The following is a 25,307-nucleotide window of genomic DNA, read 5'->3' as shown; positions in this document are numbered from 1 at the left end:
AGGAGTTTGCGTGGCAAATTTACCCTATTCTTTGTTTGGTTAATCCGTGATTTCTTTTTTTTTACCCCGCGGAGGAGTCAGCTCACAGACCACCTCGCAGATAATAGGATCTGTGATTTTGGTCCCACCCCAATAACACCACAAACAAGAAGAAGTCTCCTGCACATAACACAACATCAACAACAGCACCACTGTAGAGACGATGAACAACAAAATATGATGTTTGAACATCATAACACCTCCTGTTTAATTGCCAGATTCTTATTTTTTCAACGCAGAGCTATTAATGCTTTGATACGTGCATTGCCTTTGTACTGCTCGCAGTTTGGCGTTCTCTGGTATGACACTGGTGAGACTCGGCCATAAAGAAGGCTGTCTCTGGTGTCGACAAATCAGTTTCAAAGACAATGCATAGATTAATTATAATCGGAGCATGTTTGTTTGCATGTTGAGCCACAAGTATGCATGGTTAAAGCAGACTTGATGCCTTGCAATCGGTATCTATTTGGTGTTTGAACATCATAACACCTCCTGTTTTATTGCATAAAAGGGTAAAGCCCATTCCCCTATTTTTCATCAACATACATAAGCCGACAACTCACCTTGACTGATGATCTAAACAGACACTTGTGCGACAGAATGAAATACGATGGCTCGTGGTCGCTTGATATCCTCTTGTGTTTCACCACAGCCAATGAAAACGTTTTCAGTTGCCCTGAAACATTACAGAATAACACTTACTTAACACAACGATTTCATCGTTAGCAACGGCAAGATCTAAGATATTTTTTCTTTAACCAGCTTTGGAATAGTCAGCTTGTAATAATACACTTCTCCACTTCCCCGCACATCGACAATAAGTAAAGTGATTACATGAGAATGATTTTTAGTGCTGTCCAGATGGAACGATGACCTTGAGAAAGACAGAAGGCCAAGGTTAAGAAGCAATCAAAGCAAATCATCCGTCCCAGTTGAGATGTCAAGTACAGATCGTACGAGGGTTGATAAACGATAACCGATAAACCGGTAACCAGAAACGTTTACCGTTCCAAAAGTTGGGAACCGGGAACTCAATCCAGGACAATGTGAGCAAGGCATGCACCGCTGATTCAACCACTATGCCGGGAGATGGACTCGGCAACCTCTGTATTATGAGTTCAATGTTCTAACCGTTACACCACTGTGGCAGCTCCCTTCATTTCTGAGTTGAAAAGGTTGCGTTTATTGCTCTTGACATTTCTATACACTATTTGTATTATTACGAAGACTGTTTACCCAGGAAAGCCTCACGAAGTCTCAAGACCTTTTCAGGAGGGTCCTGCCAAGTTTTCGCAGTTAGGGGGGCGACGATTGCTGCTGTGTATAATTCCATTTGAGTACCTTGGGTAACTTTTAAAAAACATTCTAAGTTTAACAAATTTGGACCATGACACCGGCACACAATGGCCTTCCTCTTGCGAATCACGTCAGGGGATTTTGAACGTCCATTGTGAAGCAGGCGGTGTGAATGTTACAGCTTTAACGCTGACAGTAATAACCAGCGTGGCTGCTGGATTCGAACCGTGAACCTCGACATGGAGCGGCTGACTCGCCATCGGCTGGGCCGCGTCACAATGCCCCCCCCCCCCACCACTGGTGCGGCAAACCGGCAAAGCGGGTTTTCACCGATTTTGTTTGTGTGATCACCGGTGATGCATAAAAACCGAAAGTCATGTTCTCCGATAGCACAGTAGTAGTTGCATTCCTGAAGAACACGGCGTTATGGAAAAATCACGTTATAATAAATGATATCTAATATAGGGTAAAGCAAAGTCCGCAATAACACGTGAGATGCGTAGGCAGGCTGAACAAAGACTGAGGTACGTGGGTAGCATCTAGAAGCATCCAGCAGCATCCCGATGCCTTGTGCGATGCTTCGCCGAGGCAGCCGTACAACTGCTTATCCCTACTCGTGTGACGCAGTTCTGTTCACTTAACCGCGTTATATCCAGTTCGCATCCGCATTATATAAAAAAAAGTGTATCCCTAATACATGCATCCCGTTATATCCAATTCGCGTGATGAAAACAGAAGTAGAACAAGGCCGTGATAACAACCATAATTAATATACATGAACAGCGATCGCCAGACATTGCCGTTATGAACGACACAGCTGGCACCGCCAAGTTGCAATATGGTAACTGTGAAGAATAATCCGGTGAACAACCTGAGATGTTGAGCTCCACTTCGCTGCACTTCGCGGTGGGAATGCCGTGAGTGTCCATGCAGCAGAGTTTAAGCCAGGACAGCCAGGACTGGTACACGGTGTCTTCACACACAGACGCGTCCTGAAAACACGGCGGCACAGTCACAGCCTGATTCTCCTGACAAACAGGGATGAGTACGTCTTGTCCAGGAATTTCAACTCTGGATATTTTATAACCAAAATGTCGGGAAACTGTTTATGAAATATGAGGCAGTTTCCTCAATACAGGCAGTCCTCGACTTACGAACACCTGCACTTACGACGCCCGCACTTACAACACCCGCACTTAAGGACGCCCACACTTACGGACGCCCACACCTACGGACGCCCGCACTTGCGAACGTTCGACTAACGAACGGATCTCAGGAACGAAACCCGTTCGTAAGCCGAGGACTGCCCGTATTCTCTATTTTTTTTCCATCACAGTTGCGGAGCACAGGTCCACAATTATAACAATTTCGCAGTCAACTTTAATATTCACTTTTTTTTCCACAATATGGTCATCGACAAAGGATATCCACCTCAAAACATTCCTCCCTTGAGCCGTTGCTCCATCGCCAGTCTCATCCATTGGCCCTCAAACCGTCTAGAAATGTCCTCTGCCAAAAAACAGCAGTTTTTTCTTGCTGTGGTTGTCCCACCTGATGACGATTGCTTGTGTTGCGATCGAAACGTCGTGATCTATTATTTTTCTACCTACGTGACTTTACCGAAAGAACGTTTCTAAATGTGGAGGGTGAAACCGGATCAGCCGGAGAAAAATTCACCCTCACGCCTGTATATTTGGAGTTTGCATGTCTCTCTCACCGTGGTCGTGTGGATTTTTTTTCCAGATCCTCCGGTTTTTCCTCCACTTTCAGAATCAACGTGTGTTTAGAGTATTTGGCTGCTGTAAATTTTCACATGATAAGCCACTTTGTTGAGCTATAATTTGTGGCCAGGTCACTTTTGAAAAATAGCAAAAAGGCTCAGTGGGCCTTACCTAGTAAAAATAATTAGTTTAGTTCATAGTTTTAGTTTAGTCTTTTTGGATGTTTAGCTAACGCCATGAGTGAGTGATTACACAAGTGGGAGGAAACCGGACATTGAGGTTTTGCTGGTTTCGCCAGATCGGCCCGGGACCGCCGGATAATATTGGAAGCCGGATAATCGTCCGCCGATGATCAACTATAAATGGCAAAACATGTCTGATTTTCAGATAGTGAGAAAGACCACATGGTATTAGTGGATGTGCCAATATACATTTTAAAAATCCGAATTCTGTAGTTTCACGCTCATATTAGTCAAATGTACATTCAAGCTGTAAATAGGGCAGCAGGGAGGCATGGTGATAACACTCATGCCTCACAGCAAGAAGTGACCGAGTTCGATGGCTGACTCTGGCACCTTTCTGTATGGAGTCTCTATATTCTGTATGTATGTTGAACTTCTTTCACACCGTACGTAGAAAAGTGTGCTCGCAAGAGGTGCGGGGGTGGACAATAAACGGAGCACAGTTCTAAAGACATGAGTTCTCCCCCTGCTATGCACGTGTTTTCTCCAGCTTCACCGGTTTCCTCCCATAAGTTACAGAAAAAAACAATACAATGTAATTGGTGTCGGTCAAACAGACCAATGGGGCTGGGCCCTCCTGTAAAAAAGGTGTTCAAGCTCAGTGTGGCTTTCCTTGGTTAAATAAGTGATGATGATTACCATTATTGTTATTATCAGGTCTGAGTATACTGCAGCAATGAGTGAAATGTTTTTTGCTTACCAAAGGCAGAAGTGGCTGTAACTCCACAGCCAAAGCCACTGCAGGTTGGGATGTGGCTGCTTTCAGTTGGACTGTGGAAGAGGCCTCCAGCTGAAGCCTGCACCTCAGCAGCTCTGGCACCTGTGGTGCAAAAACCACATCACACAAACCGTCGACTAAACATACAAGTGCATTCTACCCATGCGACCTACATCTCTTTATCGAAATCAGCTCAGGCCTCCTGTAGACCACGTGACTTCTGTGTGGCGCCCCCACTCTTGTTTATATATCTCTCTAAATCAGCTCAAGCCTCCCGTAAGTCACATGACTTGTGTGTGGCCACCGCCACTCTGGACCCTTTCCTTCTGCTCCATGCTCCTCACGACTGCGTGTGCCTTCCTGTTTTCTCATCCCTCTCCCCCTCTCATCATCATTAAACTCTCATCCCTGGCATCCTTCTCCTCTCTCCTCCCCTTCGGTCCCAGTTTTCCGTTCCTTTTCCTCTCATTCCCCATTCTTCCTCTTCTCTCTTCCATTTCTTTCCTGCTCCTTTGCCCATTGCATTATAACCTTAACTCTACTCCCCCTTCCGTGGTTTGCCATGGGTACTAAGTTTAATATTTTGTTATTCCATTAATGTAAGTAAATTTGACAGAACTCAAAATCAAAACATTCGACCAAGAACAAGTGAAAGATACTCCCCATGGGCAAATCACCCGGAATGCGCCCGAGTTCGTTAGGCCTCGAAAGCCAAGCAGGGCTTGAACTCGGAAAGTGCTTGGATGGGCAACCGCCGCAAAAACTAAAGAGGTGTCATGGGCTGCTGTGAAGCTATGTTGTCAGCATAAGTTCGACAACATCTATTGTTGTACTGTACCTTACTCCAACATCTACGCTCCCTGACATTGGCTGCTATAAATTTCCACACAATAAGCCACTTCGTAGAGCTATCATTTGTGATGGTCAGGTCCTTTCTGTAGAGCTTAATAGTTTAATGTTGACCTGCATGGTCAAGTATGGCTAAATAACCCCCACGAGGGGAATAGCAGCGGCTTGACAAAATTGCGGAACGTGTCCACAAACGCTACAACACTCAAGAAGGATCACGCCCACCTCGGGGCTACGGGATAAGCCCCCTCCGATGGCAGCTGAGTTTACTACTGAGCACTGTCAACCACTCAAATTCCACCTCCGCTGGGATATTTCAGTGGAGAATTTACAAAAAATCTGGTACAATCGTCCCTCGGTTAATGTTTTTAATTCGTTCTGCGAAAACTATTGTTAAAACTATGTTAATCTAATTCACTTAAGTTGAAAAAGAACTTTAAAAAATCACTGAGTCTGCAAGAGAGCTGTTTCCACTGCCAAAACAGAAAGCCTAATATAAACAAAGCCAGTCGAAGTCTAAAAGTTCGTGAATAGGCATTGCTGATTGGCTGAGGGCATGGGTCAGGCCCACTTACGAGCAGATTGTCCGAAATTGGCGCCGCGTGCATAACGTAAACACGTTACCGTTAGTCAGAATGTTAGCGTTAGTCGAAACCATGGGGTTACTATGAGAGGCGAAACGTTAACCGAAAAAACTGGATACGATGTCACTGTTAAAATGAAGAACTACAGTCTAGGCAACAAAATTCATCCGACGCAGAGAGTTTAAAATAATAATACAAATATCTCCATCTTATGACTCGAGTTTGAGAAAAAAATTTTAATAACGACAATTTTTTGCGTGGATTTTTTATTCGGGTCCTCCGATTTTTTCCTCCGCATTTAAAAAGATGCATTGAGATTATTTAGATTAATTTACTGCTATAAATGTCCCAATTATAAGCCACTTTGTTGAGCTTTCATTTGTGGCCAGGTCACTTCTGAAAGAAGAAGTTAATACCTCAGTGGCCTTTGCCTGGTAGGATGGCAATGGTTTAGTGTTCTAGATTTGAAGCTTTCGTGACTGCAAGGATTCATATTCTTAGGTTTTTTCGGTAAAGTCACGTAGGTAAAAAATTAAAATTAATAAAAGTTAAATAAAAATCACGACGTTTCGGAGGCAACACCAGCTTCCGTCTTCAGGTGGAACCGTCACAGCCCGACAGCTGTATCAAGTAAATGAGGGATTACAGGAGATACCACTCCGTATATATAATGGTTGAGGGGGGCAGGGCCAGGAACGGCACACTTTTTATTAATATGGTAAGGTGAGGCTTAAGACTAAGAATAGACTGCATAACAAATGACTGAGCCTTTGTTATGGAGAGGTGCGGTTTGTGACTAACGCCTAGCCTACATAACAAATGCTGCAAATGAGACCGAGCCTCTGTCATGTAGATGGTAATAGGCTACATAACAAAAGACTGAGCCTTTATTATGGAGAGGTTCGGTTTGTGACTAAGCCTGGCCTACATGACAAAAGTGTGAAAAAACAAAGCTAAACCTGGTAAAACAGAACTGGCTGTCTATCAGTAACCTGTAATAGTTGTCTGGTACTTAGCACGCTCATGTTTTTGTACTGTTTGTTGTTGTAACATTCTTACCCACCCCGACTAGACATCTGTGAAAAAAAGAGCTTTATAGCTCATCAGATTCCTCAAGTATAAATACAAATACATATTTTGATTCTGATCATATTTACGATCTTTACCCATATCATTCCCGTGTGTAGCTGCGAGCGACTCCCGGGCTCGCTTGCCCAATACGAATCGCATCCTTCACAGTCGCCTGCTCGGTTGCCGGGCTGCGCCACCGTGGCCCTGACGATGCACGGCACAGCACCGCGGTCCTCTCGCTCCTCCTCCTCGCTCGGCGACTTTTTCCCATCGCCCTTTGACGCCGCGCTTCTCTTCTTCGCCTTCTCCTTTCGCTCTTTTGGCGACGCAAGTCTGCAGATTTCGGCGAACCACGTGGCCGCGTTTCCCTCGCGCACCCCGGAGGGAAACACAACGACCGCGTTGGCCGCCTGCAGTTGGCCGCGCTCGCCCGGAGTCGCCGGCGCTACCCTCGTGACCCGGTACACGCCGTCGAAATCCGAAGGTCTCCACCGGGACACCGTTTTATCCTCGGCCGCCGCCCCTGCGAGAGTCGACGCGTCACCTCGCTGCCAGAGCGCACTCGTAAACCAGCTCCACATGGAGCTCCACAGATCCGGCTGGTTCCTCGCCGCCACGCCACCTCCTGCCTCCGTGTTGCTCTTGGAAGCCGAGTCCACGTGTGCGGAGCTCCTTCCCGACCGTGCTTCGTCGCTCCCCACCGACGTATCGTCGCGGACGCTCGCTGCCCCGCCGCCGGCGCCGCCGGTGTTCGCGATCGCCGAGGTCCCCATGTCTCGCTCCGTCACATCGTGCCGATACTTGGGCTCCACCAGAAGCCTCGTGTCCACCTCCAGCCTCCCGTAGTTACTGAAGGGCATCAGTGACACTGCCGGACGCGGGGTGACAAAGCTGCACCTTCACAATTTAAACTTCAAACCAAGATGGCGCAAAAAAATATATCTGACGGTGCTAGTCCGTTCTCCTATAGCGCCGCATGTTTTCACAACACGAATTGGATATAACGCGATGAATGTATCAGGGAAGATATTTTTATAACGCGGATGCGAATTGGATATAACGCGATTGAATGAACGGAACTGAGTCGTGCGAGTAGGAATAAGCAGTTGTACGGCTGCCTCGGCGTAGCATCACACAAGGCATTGGGATGCTGCTGGATGCTACTAGAGGCTACCCACACACGTCAGTCTTTGTTCAGCCTGCGTACGCATCTCACGTGTTATTGCGGACTGTACTTAACCCTATAGTATATATTATTGATTATAACGCGATTTTTCCATAACACGGTGTTCTTTAGGAACGCAACTACCACCGCGTTATAGAACAGTCTGCATGTGGAGATCCGTATCGCTAATTGTGCATGGTATAAAGTTAAATAGTAATAATGATGGTACCAACCTACTCGGGTGTTAACCAGAACGGACTGATTGATCCACAGGGATAAAGTCATTCCGACGTAGACCACACGAACTTGATTGAGCAGCTGTTCCTCCAGCTCTGCCGCATGGAGCTCCTGTAAACACAAACCAAAAAGGCCTTCTCTTCCCCCATCACTGTCTCGCTCTCGCAGCAGCGATCTTGCACATTCCGGGGATCATCTTCATCGATATGATCACCCAAAGTTAAGCAAATAAAACACAGAGACAAATGCCGAAGCGATAGGAAACACTTCAGAGCAAACTTGGCACATGGATCTTCACAGCCCAAGTTGTAACTCATAATCGACTAGGGTGAGGGTAACGATCTGGCTAAAGGCGTTTTTTCTGAGTGTAGAAAATAGAGGAGGCTGTGGAGTGTAGAATGTGGAGTGTAGAGGGGAGTGTGGAGAGTAGAGGAGATTGTGGAGAGTAGAGAAGGCTGTGGCGAGTAGAGTGTGGAGAGTAGAGGCTGTGAAGAGTAAAGGAGGATCGTTCTGTTCCGATGTTTCCCATTCCTCCATAAAGATCACTCTGAAGTTGTTCCTGCTCAGTGCCGATTTCACCACATATCTCCCTTGCAAACTTGCAGGGTAACTGGCCAAACGGGAATGTCCACGTAACAAGTAAATACCGAAATTAACGCTGGTGTTTTCAAATATGATTCTAGCATAGATCGACAGCGAGACAACAACAAGCGGCGTCGCGATGTCGAGCGGGTGGCAGTGCCGTGCACAAAGCGGAATTGCAGGCGGTCGTCTGCTCGACGGACAGAGCTCTTCGCGTCTCAAGGAGGAGTCACTGGAAGTGTCCAAGGCTCAACGAGCCAACAAAGGTGAAGTTAAGCCAACACGGTCGTCCATCACACTGGGCGGTCTAAAGAGGAAACGCAACGGAGCAACGTTTTGGAAATTGTGCCAATGCAGCTGCATCACCAAACCATCTGTTAAAGGTGGAATTAGCAACAGAGACGTCCCATGCTGGGACAGAGAGCAGCCTCGTTTTTGCAGTATAGTTATTAATGCCAGGGTATCACGTCTGAACACATTTTAAAGGGGCAACCGTCCCTATGAGGCACGAGGTGGCTCCGCACGTGGCCTGAAATAGGACAATGATGGCTACATGGCAGCAGATGCGGACACGATGCACTAAATGGAACATTTTAAACTCTGCGGTGTGCGGAGACTGTGGTCACCCAGAACAGAACCACGGAACGTACAACGACTCAACGCTAAATTCACAAATACCAAGCGGGAGGCGTCGTCACAGCGATGCACTGGGAAGCTACTCCTGCTGCAATCATCTGGATCATTAAAGCACTTCAATGTAGAATCACAGCCGTTGCTCTACGTCAACATCAGCCATACCAAGAAGATGGCTAATATGAGTGTTTGTAAAAAAAAACACTTCATTGCATTGCATTATGTGCATTTCAAATCGATTTGTAAATTTAAACTTCACTTACCAAAATTTCAAAATCGTCCAAGGTTAAAGGCTCCAGTAAAACCTGCTGGCAGGAAGGGACGTCTCTGAGCACTGTCAGCAGTACCTGGGAAGACACCGGGAAACGTACATCAACACCATGTCAGCAATTTGCGAGTGCATTGAGGCATTGGTGATCGTCTTGTTTAACAGCCCTGAGCCAATGGTGCAAAGTCCACATTGCTACGGCGGAGGCGTCTATTATCCATAGGACGACCACTGTTGACTTCCCCATAAAGTGGTACTCGTTTTAACAACCCCATGGGATTGATGGGCCAAGTCAACGCCAGTAACGAGGGTTTGAAGGAACAACCTTCCCACGTGCTCTGCCGCTGAGCCACGCAGAAAAAGCAACGCAAAACTAAGACGGGTGACAATATACAAATGCACTGCAATGCACGTTGAGTCTCCAAAAACGATAGTGAGTATATTTTACAAATATAGACTCAAGTCGGAATTGTGGGGTCACGATGTTGAACGTGTTTGTGCGTGTGTTGTTAAATTTATGCATCCCAGATTGTGAGCTCTCTTGTCTTATCTTTACTCAACACTGGGAATTAAATATTAAGTAAGAGCGTGCATGGTTCCTTCACACAATTTGAACACCACAGCCGAGCACTACTTTATTGACCTCAAAATATAAGTAAAAGGCATTTGTGGTATCGTATTGGAAAACCGTATTTGCAACGATGACAGATGTACAAATGCAGTACAGTATCCCATTATTATTCGTTGACGTATACGTTCCGGAGATGCTCGTGAATAGCAAAATTCGCGGATAACGACATTGGCTCTGCTATCTCTACTTTGCATGGTTAATGTTCCCGCAAAACATCACTCTCATTGGTTGCACTACCCGTGTGGAGGACTGCCAGACTGACTGTATTGCGTTCAACTACCATCACACTGCAGGTCACAACAAAGATTATCTGTATAGCCTTTAAAAGACTGCTGGGTCTCGTGCTGTTAGTGAGCACCTATGCAGGCTGGCATGGCACACGAGGGGGTGTGTCTTGCCTCACGGCAGATGGGGAGCGTACGTTAACAGGAAGTTCCTGTTTTTTTTATGCTAATGTTGGTCACGTGACCAGGAAGTGACGATGTTAGATTTCCACTGTACCACGCGGGCTTCAGCCATTACTCAGATAAGTCAAGATGGCGGCACGCATCGCATCTCAGTGAGACCACAGCCGCACTTATCCATTGTGGGAGCTTAAGAAGCATTATCTGTAAGTTGTTTATATTCCTCTAATATTGGAAATGCTGTTGTATTGTTGGAATGACCGTTATAGCAATGTAAATGTCTTTATGGTGCCGTTAAGTTGTTGTAGTAAATACGAGGCCTAGTTAGTAACGAAGCCTGTGACTTTCCTTATTGTGGATGTTACTTGTGATTTAGTAGGTCGAGTCAGACTTGTGCCTATGTTGCGATCCTGAGAGTGATGACGAAGTATCTCATCCACAGTTTAGTGTTAAGTGTAATGCTGTACATTTGGGGTGCAGTGGGATGAATACACTGTGCCTGTATGCAACGCATCAGCTTGTGCCTTTGTCTAGTTGTTCAGGGGTAATGTGGGGGCCTGGTCCTTCCAGGATCTATTGTTATCTGAGACAATGTTCTGATGCTGTGGTGTTCATTGTGTGGGTGTTTCCGAATTATAACAGATGCTGTATCTGTGTTTTCTCACCAGTTTTACCTGTTACAATCAATAAATGACGATCGGAGTTGGACGGTCATCCTGGCTCCGGGGGTTTATTGAACACATGGTTATCTACTCGACTAGCGGTGCAACGCAGCGCACAGCGAGGCCGAGATAGGGTGGGTGGCCAACACCTTGCCTGGCTCCTTAGTGGCAAGATTTAACAAATCGCACCAAATATTAATTTGAGGCCGAATCGATCTAGGCGGGCCCAGGACCGGTTCAGATAATCGTCACTGTTGTTGGCCGTGAGCGGGAATCGAACTCGGGTCAAAGGATTCGGAGCGCAGTGCGCTAACCGCTACACTATCACTCCCCACAACAACACACTCACTCACCCACTTACCCATTCACACACTCACTTATCAATCACTCACTTACTCACTCACGACACTGCAGGTCACAACACTTGTCTTTTGGCTTCTTCTCCCCCACCTTATACATTTTGAAATTTCTTCCCAGTTTCTGTTCCCAAGCTCTCATAATAATCTTGTTCAAATCAAGGAATGTGTCACACTCTTATCTATTGCAACTTTTAAAGTGCTGATTTTGCCAGCCGCTTGATGTTTTGGGTCAGCAACTGTGTTTAAAAATAAAATAACAAACTGGGGTGCGATCGCATGTACAGTGGAGCCCCGTGGCCTACACTGCTCCAGTGCCCATCGCGCCCGCTCCATGGCCCACGCCCTCCCCCTAGCCCATGCCCGCCCCATGGCCCACGCATACCCCGTGGCCGCGTCCGTGAGTTGTGCTGATGCCACGCCTCTTCCCCCCAACCACCCACCCTCCACCCCGGCCGTGGATCCCACACAGATGTGACAGAGGAGAGAGAGGAGGGAGTTGAGGGACGGATATATATAGGAGGGAGATAGAGCAGGGAAGAAGAGACCGAGAGGAACATTGCGGACAGGGGCGGAAAAGAGAGTGAAAGAGTGTGTAACGGAGAGGAAAGCGAGAAAGCAAAATGGAAAGAGGACAGCGAGGGAAAGTGACAAACAGCAGGAGGGAAGATTAGGGAAAGCAAGAGAGATTCAGACGGGAAAGGGAGAGGTGGGAATGATGAGGAGTGCGAGGTTGAGAGGTGAGAGAGAGAAACAGGGAGAGAGATGGGGGCGGAAAGTGGGTTAGATATAGTGCAGGGAGGAGAGGAAGGGAGAGGTAGAAGAGGGGACAGAGGAATCGAGAAACAAATAGAAACAGAGAGAAAGTGAGATATCGAGATGAATTGGCATACACAGCAGGCAAGAGAAAGGTGGAGAGAGACAGGGCTCCATATAGAGTAAAGGTTTTGCTGGCTGGGAGGGAGGGACAAACGGACAGACGGTCACGTCCAAACGATGTGCGATTTGCTCGTTAACCATAAAATACTACGCAACGTCTGCTTCACAGTGGACATTAAAGATCCTGTGACATCATTCAAAATTAGGAGAGGCCATTGCGTGCTGGCCTCAAGATCCACATTTGCCAAATGACAAAATAGCTGCAAATTACTTAATTGGGATTACACACGGTAACATCGCTACCCCCCTACGTAATTACTGCAGAATGTCTGTGAAGCAAAGCACCTTCCTTCTTGATAGCGCAGCGCTATAAGAATGTCACGAATACCCGATGTACTCATTTATTACGATTATTTTTCTTATTGTAAGTAAATTGCCGGCCAAAGAACGCAGCAACTTTGCACGTTCGAAATATGAACATGGCAAAAAAGTGTTGTAGGTATAATCAAGAGCAGGGGAGTTGCGCCGGCTGTGGTACAGGTGCAATCAACATGAGGGCAAGTTACAGAGACAGGCGTGGGGATGGCCACACGCGGTTGGTGGACTCGGGAGTGGGACCCACACACGCGGGGATGGCGAGGCGGCGTGGCGTTTTTGGAAAGCCTTGGCCGGCCCAATGTCTTCATTCATCCCGGAGCAGACGATGTGTGCAAATGTTAAGATCACAGGGTGAGAAGAGTTACCTCTTGACCGTCACGTAGGTTCAGGTGGAAAGCCACGGTGGTACCGATTTCCACCGTCTGGTCGTGCTGTGCTGCCAGGCCCTGGCACAGCCAGCCCAGGAAGGCCTCCTGTCCTGTGCCCCAGCTCATCACAACCACATGGCCCTGCTCAAAGTACAAAATACAAAATAAAACACACAAAATGCACAATTAGCAAATGCTTCGGCGAGTGCGATTAATTCCATCCACAATGGACAACTGTCTAGTGGCAAACAGCAATCCATGTAAAACAAATGTATCACATGTGTAAGGGACTCACCAAGAGGCAACCCCTATTAATAAGTAAATAAATAAACGCCCACAGGATCTGATTGCTTGTGAGTTCAAATAGCATGCGCAAGACTCTCATTGGTGAGCAATCACATGGGGAGATGACGTGGGCCGCTCAATCCGATTGGAAGGTGCAGAACCATTCAAAGCTGGTTGGTCATGAGGGTAATTTGATAGGCAACCAATGTGACTCTCGGCTGCAGCAGTTGCATCTACTCAGCAAAGCCATCGATGAGGTCATCGCAGCCTCATGCGCTTCACAAAACAATGAACACATCATCCCTGCAGCCAACCACCCACGGTAACTCTGGTCTGCACTTAAATGCTGTTTTCCATCAAAAACCGGTGGTGGCCACGTGCAAGCGCATGGCCGACCCTCCACTTGCTCTCAAATGTAACAGATATTCTAAGACGAACTCACCAGCATTTCCTGCACCATCGGGATGTCTCTTTCGGCTGTCATTCTTTTGACCTTCACTCTACACTCTCCTCTTACCTGCCACATACCAAGAGATTCTCCACAGTGATCCTAATCTCCACAACTAAAACCTCTCCCGTGGACCTCTTACCTGCCAGCGCTTTCAAGCATTGCTCTGATACATTTGCAATTCTGGTTTTTCATCTTGCCAATTGCTCCTTCTAGTCCGGTGGTTACCTTCCATCACTTAAATCGGGCCAAGTGACGCTCCTACTAATGAAACCTTGGCTCCAACCTCGATGACCCTTCAAACTACCACCCCCACCCCCCCAATCACTGACTCATCAACCATCTCCAAACTTCTCGAGTGCCTCGCGCTTATCAAAATCAAAGATTACATCACTCCATCCGCCAATGTTTCCCCCTTTCCAGTCCGCCTACCACCAGCCCATTCTACCGAGAACTGCACTTGTCAAGTTTATTTGATAACGTTTTAGCTTTCATCGATTCCTTTTTTCATAGTTGATTCAATCACCCTCGGCATATCTGCTGCTTTTGAAACTTGTGAACAACAAAATGTTAATTGAACGGTGGTGGAAAAACCTGATTTCGCATTCAGCCCCAGAGCCCTTCGGCGGCTCACGTCTTTATCTCTCTCTGACAGGTCTCTTACGTCCAGGCTGGCAGGTGTCCTCAAGCCAAGTCGTCACGTCCACTGCAGCTGTCCCCCAGGGATAAGCCCCTGGGGTCCTTCATGTCTCTCCGTCTACATCTCCCCCAATCGGTCGCCTCATTTGACAGTCGCGGCATAAACACAATCGCACCCACGTCAATGACAATCGCGCTCCACGCGAACCGACGATCAGGGCCCCCTCAACCTTGGCAATTGTACCTCTCTAGCTCACAGCACTCGTTTCGGTCGAATAACCGCCGATTTAACTCCCGATAAATCCGCATGTCTACATCGAGGCACCGCGGCGTCACGGCGCGCCAATGCTGGTGCTTCGTATGGAGCGATTAGGTCAGTGAGCCCCCACACTGTTACACAGCTCCACACAACAAGAGGGGCGGTGATGTCACCATGGCGCCTGTGCCAGGCCAGGTGCACTCCAATGTCACGTGAAGTGTCGAAGGCTCGCTGAAAAGGCACCAGGGACAGACCCATGCGCTATGGGTTGACTGGTACAGATGGCTGATGCAAACACCTGTGGCACCTACGTCGAACTTCTTTCGCACGTGCTAATTGGCGGTGCCAACTTGCCGCATTTATTTTGCCCGGCGCTCGGCTCGTTGTTGTGAGCGTGGCTCCTCTTGCCCTCCCGTGTGTTGTTGGAGTTGTTGGAGTGGGTGGAAGGTGAAGGCCTCAAACTGCCCAGACTTCGGCAAGTCCACTCAGCTTCACATCCTCCCGTACCGCAGCGGTCCGTCTCTTTTCCAGCCCGTATCGTGCTCGTTTAGCCCCCTCTATGCAGCCGATTGCTCATGCGGTGGCTGGCCATGTGGGCTACGTGACCCAGCCTTGCCTGCCGGTGCTCACTGGTGGAAGGAAATGTTCCCAGATCCACACACAAGAATCGCAGTTCACCATTAAGTTTCGGTGACGTCACCACGGCGCTTGTGCCAGGCCATGTGCACGTTGAGGCCACGTGAAGTGTCGAACGCCCGCTGGCAGGTCACGGGGCAGACCCAGGTGCCACGGGGCAGACCCACGTGCCACGGGTCGACTGAGATGACCGAGATGACTGGCTGATGCACCACCTGTGCCCCGACTGTGCTAACCACACACACAGAGCTCCACACACACAGATCCCCCGTATAACCTTCACAGACTGTTGAGGCAAGTGCTGATAGCGCGCACCTCATGAAGGCTGGGCGCACACACGCGCACAGCACAGCGCACAGCGCGACACACAGCTGCGGGCGCACCTGCTGCAGGTGCAGGCTGTGCGCCAGGCTCGAGGGGACGCTCAGGAAGCTGTCCCTGCGCAGCGCCAGCCTCAACGTGCACGCAGCCGCTGCCGCCATCCTCGCCACACGCGGGGGGCCCGGAACCTGCATCGCCACGCGGGGGGCCCTGAACCTGCATAGCCGCGCGCGGGGCCCCGGAATCTGCATCCCCACGGCGCGGGCCCCGGAATCTGCATAGCCGCGCGCGTGGCCCCGGAATCTGCATAGCCGCGCGCAGGGCCCCAGACTCGGCATAGCCGCGCGCGTGGCCCCGGAATCTGCATCGCCATGCGACGCGCCACATACAAAGGTCTCCCGTGTAGCCTCGAACAGACTAAAGGGGCAAGTGCTGCCAAGTGCGGCACTGTGGCACACGAGGGGGTGGGTGGCCAGAACCACGCCGGGCCGCCTTTGTCTCCCCACTGGCGATGTTTACTGCACACCGCGCACACTCGGGTGCCTGGCGCAGCGCGCTAACCACTTCGCCACCGCTCCCGGCGGCCGGCACACAGCGACAGTTTAACATAAACAGCCCGCAGCGATGGTGATGTGACCCCGGCGATTGTACCAGGCTAGGTGCACCGTGATGCCGTCGCTTGAAGTGTTGGCATGAGATCACGGGACAGACGCGACAAAGTGTCACGGGTTAACTGTTGTGCCGAGTGGCTTTACTGAGATGACTGACGTCTGTCAGTCATCTGTCCCGTGGCCCCCTGCACATTGCACCACCTCACCCGTACTCGCCTCTGCGCCAACTCAGCGATACGCCACTGGTGACGAGAGACATGCCGCTCGGATGACGTGGAAGTGACACGTGCGCTGCCAAATCGGAGCTGGTCATAAGCGCGCCACTCTCACGTATGAAAACGCCTCCACTTCACAACTCCATCAATCATGGGGAGTTCGAGGTGTATTTTGATTCCATAAATTACCCGGGCAGGTGCTTTGTTTTTGTGGGGCTGATGGGAAAGCCCCGTCTCTTAGGAGTATGCTGCAGATTCAGCAGCAGAGTCATTAACTCGGCATCGTAAGCAGAAATTACTGGGGTCATCCACTGCACGGTTGACAAGTAGGGAGCCATCCCTTGACTGCACTTAGGCAGGAAATGGCCCTGACTCCTGGCCACGAAAATTTACCTGGGCCTGTCCAGTATCATGAAGGTTTATAATTATTACGCGCAGAGGTTCAGGGACCCCAAAATCACGACAAATAACAATCCCCAAAGCCGTTGCCTATTGATGCCATTTTAGGTGTTGACCATAGCAATTAAGCAAAGATGTTACTGTAGGTCTTGTTGAAATGCCCTACACCTCTGCTGTAGCAGTAGGACAAAAGAATATGGCATCCGTGCAGGATCACCCGGGTTTAGATCAACATCGGGGCTCCGCAATCCTCTCGTGAGCGTGCCTGCCATGGCGATGTTGAATAATTCACAATATAACACCATTTTTGTTCCTGGGTACCGGTACTAATTGTGATTTTTTTTATTGCTTATGCCTAAAAAGTATAGAAAATGGCTATTATTTCCCACAAATGTTACTTTTGTGACCAGGACTTTATGTGAACGAAAGACACAAATGCACACGTTTTCTGATTGAAAATAGGTCAATTTCAAAATATCACTATCCTGGTCACAAAAGCAAAATTTGTGGGGAATAATGGCCATTTTCTGTACTTGATGATAATTTCTTGTGTTGCAATCGAAACGTCGTGATTTAATCTATTTTATTTTATACCTACGTGACTTTACCGAAAGAACCAGAGTATTTCTGTACTGTTTGAGGCATAAGCAAATAGGAAATAACACTTACTACTCAGGAACAAAAAAATGTTTTGTTCCACAGTGAATCCTTGCTAGGCACTTTCACGGACACTGAGGTAGGAGATGCCCCGGTAGTTGTTACAATCAACGTGGTCGCCCTTCTTTCCAAACTTGCAGAACCCATCCTGTGGACCAGACAGTTCTAACGATGTCACATAGGCTAGCCTGAACACAATCACCACCCTCCTTCAGCAGTTCACTTTGGAGGTCATCTCTGCCCGGTGCTTCAACTCGTCTCTGGCTCCCGATCGCCCTTCACTTCGTAAGATATCCGAGGGACTGCAGCCCCAGCAGGGTCGACCCCCACCTTGCCCCGTGATGTTTGTCTGAGCTGAGGGGTTTCCGCTTCCTCCAAGGCCTCACATAAAGGGTCAGCAAACATGCAAACCTGTTCCTAGATCACCACGCTTTCATTTAAGGGATGGTAATCGGCGCGGCACTATAACTTTTAGTCTTTCGATTTAATTCAATAGTGATTTGTGATTGTACACAAAATAGAGCACAAACACACGGCTACAAAGTGGCTACATGTAGAATACCACTGGCCATCGTGTTGCTTATGTTTCATGTGCATCCCTTCATCAATCGACTGCTGGATCAAGGCCCCTCCACATCTTGTTATTTAACCAACAACCAAGGCCTTCTGGAGAAGCCTGCAGCTGGCATTGGGAGGTCGCTCGTTCTCTTCTGCTGACTTCAACGCTTGAAAGTCCTACCCCCCTGTCGTCCCTGCTGTTGACTCGCTGTCTCTGTTGAAGTCCAGGATCAAGTCATTTCATTTTCCTCTGCCTGTGAGCGACTACCGCTCTCTCTCTCTCTTCCATAGAAATGGATATCCATATTGTCACGGAGACCCATCGAATCTGCTCCATATGAAGCTCCGGAATTTCTCTATGGGTTGCGAAACGTGGACCCCTTTAAAGGAACAACTGCGCTGGTTCGAAACATTCAGACTGGCCTGCCTACGGCGTCGTGAGATGCAATCGCATTAAAGACAAAAGGCAAAGTGATTGCCTGCTCAAATGAGCATTGAAGCAGTGTTCATCTGAGCCAGTGCTAGAAATTCGGCATTCCTTTGGCGGGGGCGATTCTATCCATAGGACAACCACTGTTGACTTGCCCACAAAGTGGTATTTATTTGATCGACCTGGGATGGATGATGCGTTGAGTCTACCCCCAACCAGGTTTTTAACTTGCAACCTTCTGATTGCGAGTCGCTCGCTCTACCGCTAAGCCGCATTGTCCTCGTGTTCCAGTGATGCTAAACGAGTGGACAACATTTTAAGTAAACTAAACCAACACGGAAACAAAACAGCATAAAGGAAAATTAAATCTATTCTTGCGCTGGGGCTGAGTGTGCCGCACATGGGCTGTTGAGGGGCCGGTGTGCGGGTGAATGAGATATGAATGAGAATCTCGAGCTGGACGCACGCATAGGTCCGGCTTACACTCCACGTGTCACGCCGCCACGATGCCAGGCTATATCCCAGCACACGTGGACGTGTTCTTGTGATGAAACCCATCGACTTTTTAAATCTGACCTTCCTCTTAGAGACCAGGCGAATTGTCCGAGCGTCATTCACAGAGATAAAGTCACCGGAGACCAGACGAGCCCCTTTCACGCGAGTGGACAGAAAGCGATCTAAACTAAAACTAAACTATTTTATTTACCAGGTAAAGCCCACTGAGCTAGTAGCTATTTTTCAGAAGCGATCTGGCCACAAAAAGAAGTGGTTTATGGCGTGGAAATTTATAGCAGCTAAATAATCTAAACGCATGCTTCTAGATGTGGAAGGACAAAACAGGAGCCGGAGAAAAATCCACACGACCGCAGCGAGAACATGAAAACTATAAATATACATTCTTTGGTTCTTTCGGTAAAGTCACGTATAAAGATAAAATAATAAATTAAATAATAGCATACTACGACGTTTCGATTGCAACGCAATCAATCATCATCAGGTATAAAAGAAATAGCAACAAAAATCTAACCAGAAAACTATAGAAATGATAAAGATACACAGAGAGAGAACACGTATCGGCACAAAGAGAGAGGTCGTCTCTGTGACGGGGCCTGAACGTCGTAGTATGCTATTATTTAATTTATTATTGTATCTTTATACGTGACTTTACCGAAAGAACCAAAGAATAATTCCTGCAGTCACGAAAGCTCCAAAATAAAGATATAAATATTCAGGCATCAGAGTTGGAATAGAACCCACGACCTCCTGTAAACCAGGCAGGGTTGTTAACATCTCGCCACCATGGCACCAACCTAAATACAGTGAGGGAAAAAAGTATTTGATCCCCTGCTGATTTTGTACGTTTGCCCACTGACAAAGAAATGATCAGTCTATAATTTTAATGGTAGGTTTATTTGAACAGTGAGAGACAGAATAACAAAAACAAAATCCAGAAAAACGCATGTCAAAACTGTTATAAATTGATTTGCATTTTAATGAGGGAAATAAGTAGTTGACCCCCTCTCAATCAAAAAATATTTCTGGCTCCCAGGTGTCTTTTATACAGGTAACGAGCTGAGATTAGGAGCACACTCTTAAAGGGAGTGCTCCTAATCTCAGCTTGTTACCTGTATAAAAGACACCTGTACACAGAATAAATCAATCAATCAGATTCCAAACTCTCCACCATGGCCAAGACCAAAGAGCTCTCCAAGGATGTCAGGGACAAGATTGTAGACCTACACAAGGCTGGAATGGGCTACAAGACCATCGCCAAACAGCTTGGTGAGAAGGTGACAACAGTTGGTGCGATTATTCGCAAATGGAAAAAACACAAAATAACTGTCAATCTCCCTCGGCCTGGGGCTCCATGCAAGATCTCACCTCTTGGAGTTGCAATGATCATGAGAACGGTGAGGAATCAGCCCAGAACTACATGGGAGGATCTTGTCAATAATCTCAAGGCAGCTGGGACCATAGTTACCAAGAAAACAGTTGGTAGCACACTACGCCGTGAAGGACTGAAATCCTGCAGCGCCCGCAAGGTCCCCCTGCTCAAGAAAGCACATATACATGCCCGTCTGAAGTTTGCCAATGAACATCTGAATGATTTAGAGGACAACTGGGTGAAAGTGTTGTGGTCAGATGAGACCAAAATGGAGCTCTTTGGCATCAACTCAACTCGCCGTGTTTGGAGGAGGAGGAATGCTGCCTATGACCCCAAGAACACCATCCCCACCGTCAAACATGGAGGTGGAAACATTATGCTTTGGGGGTGTTTTTCTGCTAAGGGGACAGGACAACTTCACCGCATCAAAGGGACGATGGACGGGGCCATGTACCGTCAAATCTTGGGTGAAAACCTCCTTCTCTCAGCCAGGGCATTGAAAATGGGTCGTGGATGGGTATTCCAGCATGACAATGACCCAAAACACACGGCCAAGGCAACAAAGGAGTCGCTCAAGAAGAAGCACATTAAGGTCCTGGAGTGGCCTAGCCAGTCTCCAGACCTTAATCCCATAGAAAATCTGTGGAGGGAGCTGAAGGTTCGAGTTGCCAAACGTCAGCCTCGAACCCTTAATGACTTGGAGAAGATCTGCAAAGAGGAGTGGGACAAAATCCCTCCTGAGATGTGTGCAACCCTGTTGGCTAACTACAAGAAACGTCTGACCTCTGTGATTGCCAACAAGGGTTTTGCCACCAAGTACTAAGTCATGTTTTGCAGAGGGGTCAAATACTTATTTTCCTCATTAAAATGCGTTTTTCTGGATGTTGTTGTCGTTATTCTGTCTCTCACTGTTCAAGTAAACATACCATTAAAATTATAGACTGATCATTTCTTTGTCAGTGGGCAAACGTACAAAATCAGCAGGGGAACAAATACTTTTTTCCCTCACTGTATATTGATTCACTTTATTTTTATTATTTTATTATTGTTATTATTTTTTCTATCTACGTGACTTCACCGAAAAAACCATGGAATATGAAATCCTGCAGTCACGAAAGTTTTAAGTCAAAAAATAACAATAGGTTTTTATTCTTTCTGGCAATTAAATAGGTGGTGTTAAGACGTCCAAACGCCAAACAGATGCCTTTTGCAAGGAATAAAGTCTGCATTAACCACACGTACTTGTGGTGAACGTGCAAACAAACACACACATCCCGTGTACAGGTGCAAGGTGGAAAACATCGCGAGAGATCAAGACCCGGCTTGGGTATAGGCCTTCCTCCAGCAGTCGCATGATCGTGGCTGCTGTTTCTGCTGCTGATGTTATTTGTCATTCATAACGCTTCGAAGCACGGCCCTTATTCAGTGCAGGCAAACAATGCCTTGGCGAGTGCGGTTGCTGCGGTTCCACTGCGGGCGTTTGAGAGCAGACTCTGCTGCTCACCCTGCAGCGTGCTGATCACAGCGGCGACGTGGAGCGGGGCCCGGGGATTCACTGCAGCGAGGGTGGACCTGCTCGTGCCTCTGTGACGACGACGGTGGTGGTGATAGTGGTCGAGGGTGGGGCGGGGGGGCAATGCCGAGTGCTGACACAGCGGCAGCTCACGGCACGGAGGCGCCGCAGCGTATCCTTAGCAACACGGTCATGAGGGTGGCGACAGTGAGAGATGTGGGCTGTGTTAGATGTGTGAGAGATGTGAAATGTAGGAGATGTGAGCTGTTTGAGATGTGAGAGATGTGTGAGATGTGAGCTGTGAGAGATGTGTGAGATGTGAGAGCTGTGAGAGATGTGTGAGCTGTGAGAGATGTGTGAGCTGTGAGAGGTGTGAGACGTGAGCTGCGTGAGACGTGAGCAGTGTGAGATGTACGCGCTGTGTAAGATGTGAATTGCAAGCTCTGTGATTCTGCGGAAAAGCATTACTCAGCAAAAACACGCGGACGCGCCAACTCGAGCTGCGCCCCGCGTGCACGGTGGATCTCAGCAGCAGCAGCAGCGGCATCATCATCAGCACCTCCTCCTGGCGGACTGCGGCACGGCGCGGGCCCCGCGGCTGCTGCTGCTGCTGCCTCTCCTCGCTCGGCACCTGCACGGACGGAACCCGCACCCCGACCTCCTCCGTCTGTCTCCCTTAACCCCTTCTCCCGGAACCCTTTCCCCCTAACCCCCGTGCCACTAAACCCTGTCTCCCGGCACTCGCTATCCCTCATCCCCCTTCTCCCAGAACCACTTTCTCCCCGGTCTCCGTTCCCTCGCCCCATCTCCCTTAGACGCCCTTCCGCCTGGACCCTCAAACCCCGTCTCCCTTAAACCCCCTGTTTCCCCATACCCCCCAAACCCCGTATTCCCGTACCCCCCAAACCCCGTATTTTCGACCCTCAAACCCCGTATTCCCGGACCCCCCAAACCCCGTATTCCCGACCCCCCAAACCCCGTATTCCCGACCCCCCAACCCCCGTATTCCCGGACCCCGTCTCCCCCCGCGACCCCCATCCCGCGGGACTCGGTGCGAGACTCAGTGCGGGACTCAGTGCGGGACTCGGTGCGGGACTCGGTGCGGGACTCAGTGCGGGACTCAGTGCGGGACTCGGTGCGGGACTCAGTGCGGGACTCGCGCCGAGATGACGCCTCTCCTCCTCCTGGCGGCGTGGAGCTGCGGCGCTCTGCCCGGTGAGTTGTGAGAGCGTGGGCGGGTGAGAGAGAGAGAGGGTGCCGGAGAGAGTGAGTGTGTGAGAGAGTGTGTGAGTAAGAGAGTGTATGAGAGAGTGCGTGAGTAAGAGAGTGTGTGAGAGAGTGAGTGTGTGAGAGAGTGAGTAGGTGAGAGAGTGAGTGTGTGAGAGAGTGAGTGTGTGAGAGAATGAGTGAGAGAGTGAGTGTGTGACAGAGTGAGTGTGTGAGAGAATGAGTGAGAGTGTGCGTATGTGAGAGAGTGAGTGTGTGAGAGGGTGAGTGTGTGAGAGTGAGTGAGAGAGTGTGTGAGAGAGTGAGTGTGTGAGAGAGTGTGTGAAAGTAGGTTTCTGAGAGAATGAATGAGGGAGTGAGTGTGTGAGAGAATGAGTGAGAGGGTGAGTGTGTGAGAGAGTGAGTAGGTGTGTGCGTATGTGAGAGAGTGAGTGTGTGAGAGGGTGAGTGTGTGAGAGGGTGAGTGTGTGAGAGTGAGTGAGAGAGTGTGTGAGAGAGTGAGTGTGTGAGAGAGTGTGTGAAAGTAGGTTTCTGAGAGAATGAATGAGGGAGTGAGTGTGTGAGAGAATGAGTGAGAGGGTGAGTGTGTGAGAGAGTGAGTAGGTGTGTGCGTATGTGAGAGAGTGAGTGTGTGAGAGAGTGAGTGAGTGGGTGTGTGAGAGAGTGGGTGTCCGAGAGAGTGAAAGAGTGAGTATGTGAGAAAGTGAGTGTGTGAGATAATGAGTGGGTGTATGATAGAGTGAGTGTATGAGAGAGGGAGTTTGTGAGAGAGTGTGTGAGTAAGAGAGTGTGTGAGAGGGTGAGTGTCCGAGAGAGTCAGTAAGTGTCCAAGATAGTGAGAGAGTGAGTGTGTGAGATAGTGAGTGGGTGTGTGAGAGAGTAAGTGGGTGTGTGATAGAGTGAGTGTGTGAGAGTGTGAGTGTGTAAGAGAGTGAGTGTGTGAGAGAGTGAGTGTGTGAGAGAGTGAGTGTGTGAGAGAGTGAGAGAGCGAGTGTGTGAGAGAGTGAGTGTGTGAGAAAGTGAGAGAGTGTGTGTGTGAGAGAGTGAGTGTGAGATAATTAAAGAGAGGGTAAGTGTGTGAGTGAGTCAGAGAGTATGAGAGAAAGTGAGAAAGTGAGTGTGCGAAAGAGTGAGTGGGTGTGTGAGAGAGTGAGTGTGTGAGAGAGTGAGTGTGTGAGAGAGTGAGTGAATTTATGGGAGAGTGAGTGTGTGAGAAAGTGAGTTTGAGATAATTAAAGAGAGAGTAAGTGTGTGAGTGAGTCAGAGATTGTGAGAGAGTGAGAGGGTGAGTGAGAGAGTGAGTGTGTGAGAGAGTGAGTGTGTGAGAGAGTGAGTGAGTGAGTGAGAGAGTGAGTGTGTGAGAGAGTGAGTGTGCGAGAGAGTGAGTGTGTGAGAGAGTGAGTGTGCGAGAGAGTGAGTGTGTGAGAGAGTGAGTGTGTGAGAGGGTGAGTGTGTGAGAGAATGAGTGTGTGAGAGAGTGAGTGTGAGATGATTAAAGAGAGAGTAAGTGTGTGAGTGAGTCAGAGAGTGTGAGAGAGTGAGTGAGAGGGTGAGTGAGAGAGTGAGAGAGTGAGTGTGTGAGTGAGTGAGTGAGTGAGAGAGTGAGTGTGAGAGAGTGTGTGAGAGAGTGAGTGTGCGAGAGAGTGAGTGTCTGGGGAAGTGAGTGTATGAGTGAGTCAGAGAGTGTGAGAGAAAGTGAGAGAGTGAGTGTATGAGAGAGTAAGTGTGTGAGAGGGTCAGTGTGTGAGAGAGTGAGTGTGTGAGAGAGTGAGTGTGAGATAATTAAAGAGTAAGTGTGTGAGTGAGTCAGAGAGTGTGAGAGAAAATGAGAGGGTGAGTGTGTGAGAGAGTGAGTGTGCGAGAGAGTGAGTGTGTGAGAGAGTGAGTGTGTGAGAGAGTGAGTGTGTGAGAGAGAGTGAGTGAGAGAGTGAGTGTGTGAGAGAGTGAGTTTGTGAGAGAGTGAGTGTCTGGGGAAGTGAGTGTGTGAGAGAGTGCGTGAGAGAGTGCCGGCCTTCGTGTGCCGTGTGGGTCTTCATGGGTGCTCGCTAGAAGCAGTCTGTTAAGGCTACACGGGGGATCTTTTGTCGTTATGTTGTCTGAGAGAGTGAATGAGTGTGAGTATCTGAGAGCATGAGTGTGTG

General features: G+C 48.6%; 2 protein-coding genes across 4 annotated transcripts in view; one reads left to right on the top strand and one right to left on the bottom strand.

The window, feature by feature from the left end:
• The window catches only part of PEX1 (peroxisomal biogenesis factor 1), a 53,002-nt gene extending 37,136 nt beyond the window's left edge, over nucleotides 1–15,866 (bottom strand). For all 3 annotated transcript variants that reach the window (XR_009756704.1, XM_061572935.1, XM_061572944.1), the window contains exons 1-8: nucleotides 15,734–15,866; nucleotides 13,081–13,224; nucleotides 9,401–9,484; nucleotides 7,919–8,033; nucleotides 6,616–7,388; nucleotides 3,999–4,118; nucleotides 2,207–2,327; nucleotides 603–715 (exon numbers count right to left, since the gene is read on the bottom strand). Coding sequence is in view for 2 of the 3 variants with exons in the window: in XM_061572935.1 (XP_061428919.1) it covers nucleotides 603–715; nucleotides 2,207–2,327; nucleotides 3,999–4,118; nucleotides 6,616–7,388; nucleotides 7,919–8,033; nucleotides 9,401–9,484; nucleotides 13,081–13,224; nucleotides 15,734–15,865 (1,602 nt within the window). In the remaining variant the exon portion in view is untranslated. The remainder of the gene's footprint in view (nucleotides 1–602; nucleotides 716–2,206; nucleotides 2,328–3,998; nucleotides 4,119–6,615; nucleotides 7,389–7,918; nucleotides 8,034–9,400; nucleotides 9,485–13,080; nucleotides 13,225–15,733) is intronic.
• Nucleotides 15,867–22,049: 6,183 nt separating this feature from the next.
• The window catches only part of LOC133355577 (disintegrin and metalloproteinase domain-containing protein 11-like), an 82,175-nt gene continuing 78,917 nt past the window's right edge, over nucleotides 22,050–25,307 (top strand). The window contains exon 1 of the mRNA XM_061572924.1: nucleotides 22,050–23,154. Within this exon, the coding sequence (XP_061428908.1) occupies nucleotides 23,106–23,154 (49 nt within the window). The 5' untranslated portion in view covers nucleotides 22,050–23,105. The remainder of the gene's footprint in view (nucleotides 23,155–25,307) is intronic.

Source organism: Lethenteron reissneri, chromosome 7 (assembly GCF_015708825.2).
Source record: "Lethenteron reissneri isolate LAM-NWPU_2019-01 chromosome 7, ASM1570882v1, whole genome shotgun sequence".
NCBI classification, from domain to species: Eukaryota; Metazoa; Chordata; class Hyperoartia; order Petromyzontiformes; family Petromyzontidae; genus Lethenteron; species Lethenteron reissneri.
The sequence above is the reverse complement of the archived record's forward strand: the minus strand, read 5'-3'. Positions and strand labels throughout refer to the sequence as shown.